The sequence below is a fragment of the Hydra vulgaris genome, chromosome 12 (assembly GCF_038396675.1).
Source record: "Hydra vulgaris chromosome 12, alternate assembly HydraT2T_AEP".
In the NCBI taxonomy this organism is placed as follows: domain Eukaryota; kingdom Metazoa; phylum Cnidaria; class Hydrozoa; order Anthoathecata; family Hydridae; genus Hydra; species Hydra vulgaris.
The window spans coordinates 24,613,265-24,627,850 of NC_088931.1; the positions used below are offsets into that span (position 1 = coordinate 24,613,265).

The 14,586-nt window shown below is 28.3% G+C and overlaps 1 protein-coding gene across 1 annotated transcript in view; it reads left to right on the plus strand.

The window, feature by feature from the left end:
- The window catches only part of LOC100215214 (exosome complex exonuclease RRP44), a 57,765-nt gene that overhangs the window by 25,932 nt on the left and 17,247 nt on the right, over positions 1 to 14,586 (plus strand). Inside the window, exons 9-20 of the mRNA XM_065812654.1 lie at positions 3,545 to 3,593; positions 4,166 to 4,318; positions 6,467 to 6,520; positions 7,712 to 7,780; positions 7,858 to 7,995; positions 8,192 to 8,338; positions 9,348 to 9,464; positions 9,589 to 9,690; positions 13,681 to 13,745; positions 13,829 to 13,913; positions 14,022 to 14,149; positions 14,220 to 14,306. Coding sequence (XP_065668726.1) covers positions 3,545 to 3,593; positions 4,166 to 4,318; positions 6,467 to 6,520; positions 7,712 to 7,780; positions 7,858 to 7,995; positions 8,192 to 8,338; positions 9,348 to 9,464; positions 9,589 to 9,690; positions 13,681 to 13,745; positions 13,829 to 13,913; positions 14,022 to 14,149; positions 14,220 to 14,306 — 1,194 coding nt within the window. The remainder of the gene's footprint in view (positions 1 to 3,544; positions 3,594 to 4,165; positions 4,319 to 6,466; positions 6,521 to 7,711; positions 7,781 to 7,857; positions 7,996 to 8,191; positions 8,339 to 9,347; positions 9,465 to 9,588; positions 9,691 to 13,680; positions 13,746 to 13,828; positions 13,914 to 14,021; positions 14,150 to 14,219; positions 14,307 to 14,586) is intronic.

Here is a 14,586-nt window from a genome sequence, read left to right on the forward strand (position 1 = left end):
ATAAAGGACAAACTTACGATCATATCTGATGAAAAAAGCGAAATAAAATCATAAGAAGTTGTATTTCCTTTTTTTAAACTGTAAGAATTTATTTGTAAAAATTAATTGAAATACCGATTAATCCACCACCATGATATGATAGCTCCATAGATATGAATACTGTAACAAAAAAAAAAAAATTTTAATTCTTTTTTCTGAAATTCTGTTTGAGTTAAAGTTAGCATTTTATTTTCATTTATAAATTACCTGTCAGGTCAGGTTATCCTGTGACTGGTAGCATGTAAACCAGTACAATCTGTCTTGGGGCTCTTAGTTGAGTAAAGGCTAGAGATGGTGTCTCTATAAAAAAGATTTTTACTCATCTTGGGCAGATGCTAAACGCATCTGGCTACTGTCTTGTTGAAGGCCTCCAAGGTAAAGACTCAAGGGGTAAAGAGGTTCTTTCTATTGACCAGCCTCTCACCCTTTCTTCATCTATTAGGCTGGCGCAGATATATTTTTAATACATTGTTTCCAGTTTAGGATGTTGAACGCTGGATCTTCTTGACTCAATGCATGGATTTTGCTTGTGTCTCTGTTTTTATGACAACTCATTCTATTATCTCCTAATGAGGGTACAGCTCTAAAACTCAGTTTTATGGTTCTGAGCGCGGCTAGTAGTCAGGTTTCCCAAACTCTGTAGTAGCTCTCAGACAGGCTGATTCCATCAACAGCTGAAAAATATCAGAGTACTAATAGAGCCACGTTGCGCATGGATGGTGTCACTGTTCGTACTTTTGATGTGCATTGTTGAGGCCACATTTAGAACCCTTTGTTACGGCTTTGGGTTTATTAATAGTAATGAGGCAATTGCTTGGGCTATTAAATAGTGTACTGAGTACTATCTATGCTTTGAGTCAAGTCTTTAAAAAATTTAAAATGACTAAAGTACCAAAAACTATAAAACGCAAAAAATTATTGTCATCACAAAGTTCTTTAAACCTATCATTCACTAATATTTGTTGTTTTCGAAGTAACTTTTGTTCTGTTGAGTCTTATCTCTTGCAAAGTTCACCAGACCTGCTTGCTCTTTGTGAGACTATTTTGAGTTCAGCTGTCTCATCTTGTGAACTTAGTGTTGATGGGTATCTTCCTTTAATTCGTAAAGACTCCAATAGTCACATACTTAGCATGTGCATTTACATTCGTAAGAATTCACCCATTTGTCAGGAAACTAGGTTTGAATCCACAGATTATTCTTTTACATGCTTTCATTTAGCACCACTTCACTCTATCGTCTTTCTCTTTGTTCTATATCGCTCTCCTTCATCTCAAGACTGCACTCTTTTTGATTATTTCTGATTAAATCGACCAAGCCCTCTCTCTTTATCCATCAACTAATATTGTTGTTGTTGGTGACTTTAATGCTCATCGCACTGAATGGCTTGGCTCTAGTGTCTGACACTGCAGGCATTAAAACCCTCAACTTTTGTCTTTCTCAATCCCTAACTTAAATAGTCAACTTTCTCGCTTTCCAGACAACACAAATTATTTACCTTCTCTACTTGACCTATGCCTTGTTTCTGATCCTAGCCAGTACTCAATTTCTCTACATTTACCCTTGGGTGCTTCTGATTACGGTTTGATCTCTCTAAAACTATTTTCTCATTCTCCTTCATCATCTGAATCCCCCTATCATTGTACCTCTTACAACTAACATAAAGTGATGGCCCTTGGGTAGAAATCTTTTGTCTTCCTGTTGATAAATGTGCTTCCTACATAACTTCGTGGATTGAGGCAGGCATGGAATCTTTTATTCCCTCTTGATGATTCCAGGTCAAGCCTCACTCTTCTCCATGGTTTTCCTCACATTGTGCTGCTGCAATTGCCAATCAAAACTGTTACTTCCATATCTATCAGCAAAACAATTCTCTAGAAAAGAGACACTTGCTAACTATTATTAAAAACCATTGTAAAAAGGTTTTGTTTAATGCCAAAGTTCGCTATTCTGTGGTCATAAAATCTCATATTTCATCGCAAAAACTAGGCTCTTGTGACTTCTGGAATCTTTAACAGTATTACTAATAAAAGTAAATCTGTTATTTCACCTCTCTTGTATGAATCAGACTTTGTCACCTCACCTAAAGTCAAAGCTGAATTTTTTGCTAAGAACTTTTTATCAATATCATCTCTTGATTGCACTAGTTGAGTTCTACCTGATATAGCCTTAAAGCAAGGTTTTTGAATCTTTAAATAACAAACACCTAATATCTCATCTTGAAACTAATAACTTACTTTCTGATCATCTATATGGATTTCAATCTTCTTGTTTTACAGCTGATTTGCTAACAGTAATAACAGATAGGTTTTATTGTGCATTAGACAGAGGTGGAGTGGTTAAAGCCATCACTCTTGATATTTCTAGAGCTTTTGATAAAGTTTGTTAAGTTTGATAAAGAAGAAAGCTTATGGAGAAGACCATGTTGGTCTTCTCCATAAGCTTTCTTCTTATGATGTATCTGGTAACATCTTTAAGATTATTGAGTCCTTCCTTTCCAATGGTAGTATAAAAGTTGTCCTCGATAGACAGCACTCTTCTTCATATCCTGTAACTTCAGGGGTTCCTCAAGGTTCAGTCCTTGGCCCTATACTCTTTTTAATTTACATTAACGATCTTCCAGATATTCTCACATCTAAGGTGGCATTGTACGCTTATGACACTACCATTTATTCTTGTCATGATAAGAAGCCAACACTCTCTTATTGCTTGGAGGGTGCTTGAAAAGGATCTCATTTCTACTACAGCATGGGGCTCAAAGTGGCTGGTGAACTTTTATTCAGATAAAGCTCAGTTTTTTTCAGCCAATCATTATCGCAATAACGATTGGCTGAAAAAAACTTTATAACTCTGGATTGTACTCTCTATCTCTTTAAATCTCCGTCCTTGTATAGAATACTGTTGCTATATCTGGGGTGGATCTTATAATGATGCCCTTTCTCTTTTAGACAAGGCGCAAAAACGCATTGTAAACATAATTGGACCTACTCTTGCAGCCAACCTCCAACCATTATCACATCATCATAACATTGCTTCTCTTTCCCTTTTCTACAAATACTATAATGGGCACTGCTCTAAAGATCTAGCGTCTGTGCCATCTATTAAAAGTCATTCTCGTGTTACACGTCGTTCAACTAATTCTCATCCTTTTTCTGTGAGTTTTCCTAAGTGCTTCAAAAAGTCTTATTTGTCTAGTTTTTTTCCTCGAAGATTAGTTCTTTGGAATTTGCTTCCTTTATCTTGCTTTCCTGATTCATATAATTTGCAATCTTTTAAGTTGTCTGTCAATCGTTATCTTGCTCTACAAACTTCATCTTTTCTCTTCTAGTAACTTCCAACTCTTATTGTGGTTGCTTGCAGCCTTGTTGGAAGTAAAGAGGTTAAAAAAAAAAAAATGTAGTTTTCTTTATTTTATATATATATATATATATATATATATATATATATATATATATATATATATATATATATATATAACCTTTTATTGCGTAAAATATTATTTTAAAGAGAAAATTATATGGAAGCTACTGTTCGTGTTCCTGGCAGAGAAAACGAGGTATGTTTTTTTTAAATTTGAATTTAGTAAATAACAAAGTTTAGTTAAAAACTAACATTTACACATATCATCATCATTATATCAATTAATGTGTCATCATATCTATCTATACATCATTATACCTATCAGTCCATCTTTATGTCTATCAATACATCATTGTAGCCATCAAAACATCTTCATCTCTATCAATACATCATATCTATCAATACTTTTGGTAATCACCAAAATAGTATTTTTTTAATTTTAAAGTCTTTTTTTCAATTTAATAACAATAAAAATTTTAAAAACAGTTTTGACAACTAATAATTGCATATTTTGCGTTAAGCATATTTGCTTTGAATTTACTATTTGACTAGCTTCTTAATTATAGCTACACTGTTAATTGTAAAAACAACTATGTATATGTTGTTTACTTTAAACCAATTTTGAATACTTCAACTAACTCTTTTAATTCTCATTAACATTTTTTTTTGCCGGAAACTTCTTCTCCTTAAAAAGGAAATGGAAACTGCTAACTACTTTTCCTCTCTTTTTCTGTTTGAAAAAATACTAGAAATTTTTTATTTATTTAGATTTTCTTGCAAGGCTTAAAAAATTTAAATCGTGCAATTCAAGATGATATTGTTGCAGTGGAAATGTTGCCTGAAAATGAATGGGTATCTCCATCTTCTCTTATTCTTGAAGAAAAAGATGAAGAGCTAGACGAGGAAGTGCAAGATAAAAAGGTTATGTATTAAAGTTAACATAACTTTTTCAAACTATCAATTGATTTAATAGAGATTGCTTTTAAATTTAAATAGTAGATTTTAGATATATTATTTATTATGCTAATGTTGCAAAATTGCATGCAATGATGCAACTAAAATCTTTTAAGTTTAAACTAGATAAAAATGTATCATAGATTAGATGAAAATGTATATATCCGGAACAAATTGTACTTTTTGTCACAAATTTTCCTGTTTAGCAACAAATTATTTTTTATTGTTCGATACCGACTAAAAGATCATACAGTAAAACACTCCTTTGATGATGTTTCATAGTTGTGGAATATGTTTCATAGTTGTGGAATATGTTTCATAGTTGTGGAATATATTTTGTAGTTGGAATATGTTTCATAGTTGGAATATGTTTCATAATTGTGGAATATGTTTCATAGTTTGTGGAATATGTTTCATAGTTGCGGAATATGTTTCATAGTTTGTGGAATATGTTTTAAGAGTTTAAAGAATTTTGAAATAATGTTATTGATTGTAATTTTAAATGATTAAATCCCTAAGGTTATTGAGCTAATTTGAAATGACAGAATGGTGGAATCATTCTTTATCTTTTTGAAATGATAGAAATGGTGGAATTGCATTTCATCTTTTTGAAATTATAAAAATGGTGGAATCATTATCTTTTTAAGACTGAGCACTTTTCTATGTTTTTTTTGATAAAATTGAGCAAGCTCTTTTTCTTTATCTATCTTCCAATGTGGTTATTGTTAGACTTAAATTCTAACACTAAATGGCTTGGTACTACCACTAAGTGGCCTGGCACTGACTCTAATGGAACTAAGTTTAAAACTTTTGTCTTTCTTAATCTCTTACCCAGTTAGTTACCCACCTTGTGGGATAACCAAGTCACTTTCTTTCACTCTTTGGTTTGTGTCTTGTCTCCAACCCTAGCTTGTGCTCAGTTTCATTATTAGAAAGACATCAATATCACTTGAACTTAGTTGCTAAATCTATTTTTTACCTAAACTTTTTTACAGCTTGTGGTCTCAACATTTTTTCTGCTACAATTTTACAAAAGTTTATTTCAATACTTTGTAAACTATTTAACAAGTCTACCTGTTCCATAATGTTTTTAGGGGATTTAAAAAAAAAATTTAATCATTTTTTCTGATCCCAGTATTAAAGTTATACATTGTGGACAACACTAACTGTCGGTTATTTCAATTTTGTTAATATTTCTTTATTGATGACTCGTACCAAGTTTCTTACCACTCTTTTACTTTACATTTTCTCGGATTATTTTTTGCTGCTGGTTTCCCATGGTTTACCATATTAACATGCAGTAGTAGACTAGTGGTAAAACTGTTTCTCAGCTTTTTAAACTTTTTTTTGTTTGGTTTTTGATTTGGAGTTTAAAATTCATAGAGTTTTAAATGAATTTGAAAAAAAAAAAAGGGTGACCTCCTCAATTGTAATGCCCCTCTTTTTTTTGTCCTTGTATGGAATACTGTCATCATACTTGGGCTGTTTCATCTTATGATCTTATGATGCATTTTCTTTTTTCAACATGGTTAAAAAATGCATTTTAATATAGTTGGGCTTGTTCTAGATGTCAAGCTTGAGCCTCTATCTGATCCTTGTAAGGTTGCATCTTTTTATCTTTTCTATAAATACTGCCATGGATGTTGTTCAAGCCAGCTAGCAGCTCTTGTTCCACTAACCAAACACTTGTATGACTTATGTCCATTTTTTAGCAAAGTTGCATCAATTTACTGTAACTGTTTCTTTGTGTTCAAATTATTTTTATTTATCTATTTTTTTCTTTAAGCATCATTTTCATGTTTTCCTGACTCTATACAATTTTCAGTTTTTCAAGTTTTTCAAGTTTTTCTACTTTTGTCTCTTTTTTACTTTCCAATAACATAGTAAATGCGTTAAAAGAATTTTTTTATAATATTACTATATTATTTTTTATTATACTATATTTACCCTTAATATTATATATATATTTGCTGTTAGATGCGTATGTATTGATTACTTTTTTTTAACTGATGAGAAGATATTTTATTTAGAATAACAAAAAAAAGTTTAAACCAACATCAAACTTTTTATTATGAGAATTGTCCTATCTGTTAAAAAATCTTTCTTGATCATTAGATTGAAGATGAACTGAAAAAACAAGTAAAAAAACACATCAAAGAAACAGGAAAGGTAATTTAAATGTCTTTTTTGCTTTATTCAAGTATGTGGAATCAAAATGAACTAGTAAATAGAAAACCAAAGCATACTGTCAGTTAACAGCAAGTTAATGGCACACTTGCTTTAAAATAGGCAATAAAAGTCCAAAATTAAGTATATTTTTCCTGAGGCTCTGAACTTTTTTATTCTAATTTAAACTAAATATATATTTATTCATAGCTTTATACATCCATGTTTGAGTGGGAGTGGGAGTTCACCCATGATCATAAACACTACTTTGAGTTAATAACATTTTAAATTATATATTGTATATATAAATATATATATATATATATATGTTATACTTATATATATATATATATATATCTTATACTGTGCACATGAAATACACATGAAGTACTACTGATGGTGTCATATGAAATAGCTATACAGTCTTCTCCAATTGAAATTTAATGCTGGCGCCTAAAAAAGCGCAGGCTGAATGGTCATTTTTAGGCTGGTGTGCACAATTTTAAAATTTTATTTTTATTTTCTATTTAAATAGAAAATAGAAGAAAAAAGGCAAAAAATTTGCATTAAATAAAGTTTAACTGAGATAGTTAAACTTTATTTAATGTTATTTATTTTATTTATAACTCAAATGAAACTTTTTTTTCTTCTCTTTTTGGCACTTTTATTTTAATTAATTTATAAAAAATTTAAATAAAACTTTTTGTTTTATGCTGTTTTTATAATAATTATTTTATCTAGAATTTAAACAAAACATTTTATGTTTTTACTTTTATCTCTTCTTTAGAATTTAAAAAATGTTTTAAATTTTTAAATTAAAATAAAAGTGCCAAAAAAAGAAGAAAAAAAAGTTTCATTTAAGTTATAAATAAAATAAATAATATAAAAACAGCAAACGTTTCATTTAAATAATAAATAAAATAACTCCTACATAAAAGTTTTATCACAATTTTTTCATTAAAGTATTTGATAATTAAAAAAAAAATTTGTTGCAATTTATAAAAATACTTGTATTTTTTTGGCAAGCATTTTTTTTAAGCACTTGCAAAAAATATTATAATGCTCCTAAATTGTTAAATGTTTCCATTATTCTTTGAAACTCAACCTGCGGTTTCTCAATGACACAAGCTTTAACAACAGTATCTTATTAAACAATTGTATGCATGTTATATGTTATGCTTTATTAATTTCCAGGTTGTGGGGATTATAAAAAGAAATTGGAGACCTTACTGTGGTATGTTATCACCAAACGGAAATATAAAAGTAAGTAATTATTTTACAATAAATAAAGTTTTACATATTTATAACTTATTTAACTTGATTCTAATTTTTTATTTAAGGGTTTAAAACATATGTTTATAGCTGCAAATAGGCAAATTCCTCGCATTATGATTGAATCAAGACAAGGGGAGCTTCTTCAACAAAAGAAAATAATTGTGAGCATAGATTGCTGGCCTAGAAATTCAAGATATCCATTGGTAATGCCATTTTTTAATGTTATTGGTTTTATCTTTTTTCTTAATTATAACAATTACATCTTTATATATTGATTTTTTTTACTTTTTTTAATTTGATAACAATATTTACTATATTAGTAATTCAAAACTTATTTGCTAGATTACAAATGCATATTACTATATAATATTTTTATTAAGAAGTAGATTTTATGTTTAGGGACATTATGTTAGAGATTTAGGTGAGAGTGGAAACAAAGCAACAGAAAAAGAAGTCTTGCTTCTAGAACATGATGTACCTCATCAACCTTTTTCACAACATGTTTTGGATGATCTTCCTAAGTTGCCATGGTGTATAACAGAACAGGTTAAATTTTTAAAATAGAGTGGAATAAAAAAGTTTAAATTTTATATAATTGTATCTGAAGACAATGATGATCATATTTATGATTAAGTTTTTATGTTCGCTTGGAGAAAAAAATTGCAAGAGCAGTGAAAACTCTAAAAAGGATTTGGCGGACTAGGCAAGTTGCTGGTCCTTTGTGTGTGATATCAACATGTGCACAAAATATTTTTATTTTTTGATAAGTTTTGATAAACAAAATATAGAAATTAATATGATTTTGATAAATAATGAGAAAATGAGTTTTTTATAGTACCACTCTGTTTTAATTGCGCTCAGTTTCATTTGTTTTTGTTTTGCTCTGCTTTAGGATTTTGTTTTAGTTTGTTTCTATACTCTGTCTTTATTCCAGGGATAATTAAGACAACACTTTTTTTCTTTTGCAAATTACAAAATGAAAACCATTCTTGTTTCACCACATTTCCTTATTCATGCATTTAAAGTTTACTTGAAAAATGTTTGCATAATTACGGCAATTTCCTTTTTAAAATATTTTATTTTAAAAATGCTAAACTAAAAAAAAAAAAGCATTTTTTTTCCGCAATTGTTTCATATATATAAAATAAAACTAATTGTGTTTTAAAAGCCATTAAATAAATTTAGTCTTAAAATATTATTGGCAATAAGAAAAAACTATTTTGTACTATCCTAGCTTATCTAAAAACTGATAGTACAAACAAAAACTATGATAAGTGACTTACTTAGCCAAGAAATGCTAAACTAGCATTTCTTGGCTCTTTTGCTCATTTACTCTTGCAAATGCTTTTACATATATATATATATATATATATATATATATATATATATATATATATATATATATATATATATATATATATATATATATATATACATATACATATATATATATATATATATATATATATATATATATATATATATATATATATATATATATATATATATATTAGTTTGATATTAAGTACAATTTTAGAATGTTTGTTTTTTTAAGGATTATTTAGCACGTCATGATTTGCGTGAGTTGAACATATGTAGCATTGACCCTCCTGGATGTACAGATATTGATGATGCATTGCACTGGAGACCTTTAGAAAACGGAAATTTTGAAGTTAGTTTTTATATAAAAGTGCTATTTAAGTTATAATAAATATTTAAATTATAATAATTAAAATGTTTTATATTAAAAGTTTTAAAATCATAAGTTTTGTTAATAAAACAATTTTTATTAATAGTGTGGCGTACACATAGCTGATGTTTCTCATTTTGTAAAGCCTGGAACTCATCTTGATGAAGAAGCTAAACAACGAGGAACTACTGTGTATCTTGTTGATCAAGTAAAAATACTATTTGTTAAGCTAAAAGAAAAAAAAAATTTCGTTGGAAAAAAATTTATATATATATATATGTAGAGTTCCACGCGGTTATTAAAACAAATCTCGTTTTAAAAAATAAAAATAATGAATTTTTTTTTCCATTACTATAAGTATATAGTCTTAAATGTTAAAAAAAAATAATTAAAGAAAAAAAAAAAAAATTGAACAAGCTATTTATAGATTTTAAAGTAAACGGAAAAAGTATAATTTCATTTAAGAAAAAGTGTTTAACTTTCATTATTTTTTTAAAATCTTGTAGTGATCCAAAATTTTTCCAATTAGTTTTAAATTGGTCGGCTGCAAAGCTGGTTTAATATGTTAAAGCACTAACATTTAATTTTTAGTTATTTCACGCGATATAAGCAAAATAGTTTCTTACACAATCATGATGCGTAGCTGACCGCTGGGAAGGAAAAGTTGTCTTTTTTCATCAATTTAAATTTTTTTTTTAAATCCTTGTCGATTATTTACGTCAACTAATTAGCCATATTAAGGTTTTGCAATAATTAAAAAAAATTGGCATCAAATAGTTAAAAAAAAACCCACTCAACTTCCTGTTGCGTAGCTGACTGCCAAAACTAAACATTTAAATGTCGCAAATTTTGTCAATTTTTTTAAATGCAACAAATAGTTTTGCCCAAACTATTTTGAACTTCAAAACATTTATAGTCAATAAGAAATTATTTAAAACTCCAAAAGACTTTATAGTCAATATAAAGATATGGAATCACTGCAGGAACCAGTTGCTTGCGCATCCAATGAAAATAAAAAAGGTGAGCATTGTGTTTTTATAGAGTTTTTAAGTAATTTTTACATTTATTTGAATGTTTACTTTTTTTATTACAGCTATAAAGATAAAAAATAGAAAAAGCAATGAATCAAAAGAATTACATGAGTAGAAATCATGAAGAAAAGAAATTCAAAGCTAAAGAAAATGCTAGACTTCGAAGACAAAGATGGAAAAAAGATTTTCGAAAAATTGCAGCTGAAAGATTAAAAAGTTTAGAAAGAATGAGAAAATTTCGACTGCGGCAAAAAGACGCATCTTTATCTCTCGAATCAAATCATTCATCATTTGCAAATGTGCAAGTTAAAGGAAAGTATATAAAAAAATTGAATCGCTCTCTTCCCAAAAGTCTTGTTCAGAAAAAGGAACTGTTGTGTTGTTTACTCAATCAAACTCAACCATTAACTTACTCAATTCCTAAATCAACAAACAGTCTCCGAGAAAAAGACTTAGTGGTTATACAAAATTTTTATTGCGACGATGAAGTAAGTCGAATATCCCCAAGAACAGCAGATTATACTTCTGTAGTGATAGGAGAAAAAAAGGTGCGTGTTCAAATTCGACACATGTTATATACGCTAAAAGAAGCTTTCGAAGAGTTTAAGCTAAACAATGCAGATATTAAATTAAGCCTGTCAAAATTTTGTCAGTTGAGACCAATTTACGTTCGATGTGTATCATCAATTCCTCATAACGTGTGCGTTTGCATGTTACATGAAAATATGCGTTATTCTCTTGAATCACTTTCGCGGGGTTCAGATATATTCACTACAATTAAAACGGGAAACTCTATGATTCTAAACTTTATTTGTGAAAAACCAACAAAACAATGCTTCAATGCCGTTTGCAAAGAATGTACTGTTTGTAATATGTTTGATAAATTATTACTTCAGTTCGAACAATTTGAGTTAGATGTTTCATGGAATCAGTGGCAGAAACCTCAAGCAAAATCGTATATCAAAATAGAAAAGGTTAAAAAAGAAGGAACAATTGCAGTTTTATTATCACATATTAAAGAAATGCGTGCAAAGTTTATTATTCATTGTAATGTCAAGAGCAGTCAATCGTCCGTATTTAAATTTAATATAGAATCAGCGATTCAAAAAGACTCAAATAAGGCTGTTATTCAAGTTGACTGGGCAGAAAATTATACTTGTATTTACCAAAACGAAACGCAAGCAGCTCATTTCGGTCAAAATCACATTTCTATATTTACATGTGCAGTTTGGCATCGTCAAATTAAATCTTTTGCGCTAGTTTGTGATTCAAGCGATCATACAAAATTATCTGTTGTTCCAAACATAAATAAAATTATCGAGCTTCTATCAGACGATATTACAGAAGTTCATATTTTCAGTGACAACGCAACATCACAATTTAAAAATAAATATATTTTGGCATCAATGAAAATTTTAGAAAAAAAGCATACAATTAAAATGCACTGGCATTTTTTTGCTGCAATGCATGGAAAAGGATTTGTTGATGGAATTGGAGCCACTGTAAAACGTGTTGCCAGAAAAAATGTTTTAACTGAAAAATATATAATTTCTTGTGCTAGCGATTTGGCAGCCGCAACAAACAATTTAAAAATTACCGTTATATTACTGACTGATAAAGAAAAGCTAGAGATAAACAACTCTCTTGGTTTGAGCACCTTTTTTAAGAAAACAAAAAAAATTAAAGAATTGCATAAATGCCATTACTTTCAGGTTTTAGACGGTAACGTTGTAGGTGAGCAGCTTTCGCCAAATATTGCATAATATCAAAGCGATAGAAGCGTCTAGACATTTAGCAGTGATCAAGTAATTTAAAAATCACCTTAAAAAGCTGTAAAAATTTCTTAATAAAAGCCATAAATAAATATTAGATTTGTTTTGCGTAGCTGATTGTTGCGTAGCTGACTGCATGATTTCTTAAAACGTTTTTTTTTTTACCTGTTATTGTTATTCTATTGAAAGTCTTACTTTTTTTTTTCAATACTTTTCAAGTTTTCTTGGGGTGACTTTTTTTGCGCAACTAAGCTCGGAATGTTTATTCAGTTTATCCCTAATACATTTCGATCAACAATAACAGCTTACACGTTTAAAGAACTTCTAGTTGTTGCTTTTTAAATTATTTTAGTTGTTCAATTATTGTCCAAATACTTGATGCTTTTAAAGCTCTGAAGATCAAAGTTCCAAAGTAAATGCAAGTAAAATAAATGTATTTATATACATCTTTGAGTTAAAAACGTTTATATAATAAGGTTGTGAGCAGATAAAAATATCAAGAGTACATTTAAAAGGAAATTGTATTACCTACCCCCTAGCCCCATTATTTAAAAAAGTGAGAGTACTGAAGCTTCTAAAGCCCCCTCCCCCTTTTCCACCCCGGGTCCAGGTTTCTTTTACTGTAAAATTATCTTTATAAACTTTATAAATAAATTTTATTGTTTCTAAATACAAGCTATAAATATAGTTTTAGATTTGTTTTGGGTTTTAATTTGAATTATAATAAAAATTCGCATGTTGCGTGGCTGATTGTTGCGTAGCTGACCGCATAGTTTTTTGAAAACTTTTTATTTGACGTGTAATTAATATTATATTAAAAATTTTTTATAAATATAACTTCAATGAAATAATTGTTTTTGAAGAAAAAAACGTTTTTATAAAAAAATAAATTATAGATTCGGAGAAAAAATAATTCAAACTTTAAAATAAAAAAACAAGCTTTTTTGCGCGTTGCGTAGCTGACCGCTGTCTTTTATTTCTATTTTACTCAAATTGTCTTCTTATCCTTTTTTTTGTGTGAATAATAATAAAAAAGGATAATTTGAGTGTAAACATAAAAAAAAAAACTAAAAATTATAATATAATGAGTCAGTTAAATTTTTAAAAACATGTTGCGCTCGTTGCGTAGCTGACCATAGAACTCTACATATATATATATATATATATATATATATATATATATATATATATATATATATATATATATATATATATATATATACATATATATATATATATATATATATATATATATATATATATATATATATATATATATATATATATATATATATATATATATATTTCCGCTGCATCAATCTCTATATAACTAGCATTAAACACATTAAAACACATTAAATAGATTTGTAAAAATAAATTTAAAATTGTTTTTAGCGAATTGACATGATACCTGAATTGCTAAGTTCAGATCTATGCTCACTCCATGAAAAAGAAGAAAGGTAAATTTTTTATTGTAAACGGTTTTATGATTTCAAGTTTCTTTTGTGTGTCTAAACTTATACAGTACTTTTTTTCAATATAGGTTTGCCTTCTCTTGTATATGGGAGATGACTCCTGATGCAGAGATAGTGAATGTCAACTTTGCAAAAAGTGTAATATGCTCAAAGGTAATGTTATTGGTTGTTTATATAGTTTTATTGCAATAAGTAAAAATGCTACTTTATTTTATCAAGTTATCACCATCAATTTTAATTTTTGCATTCAAATTATTTTAGGCTGCATTAACATATGCAGAGGCACAGATGATAATTGATGATAATACTCGAGTAGATCCAATTGCCATTTCAGTACGGAATCTAAATGAGTTAGCTAAAAAACTGAAGGCCAAAAGAATAGAATTTGGGTATTTATATTTTTTTTTATTCATCAAATGTATGAATTAGTAAGTTCTAATATTTTCTCTTTATTTACAGAGCATTAACATTAGCATCTCCTGAAGTGCGTTTTCATATTGACAGTGAAACCCATGATCCAATTGACATGCAAAAAAAAGAATTGAGGTTTATTTTTCAAAAATATTTCAAATATTTTCAAATATTTAAGTTTTTTTATCAAATACTTTAATATTTAATGCTTTTGAATTGAAGTTACAGGAAAGATAATTTGAATTGCAAGAAATTATACTAAAGCCATTTGTGCATTGTATGAAACACTAAAATTAGTTTTTGTTTAAGGGGAAACTTAGAAGATTTGTTTATTTAAAAATTTAAATGTTTTAAATTATAAGTTAATTAATTGATAATAAAATTAATTTAAAAAATAGTTTTAAAGTAACTTTAA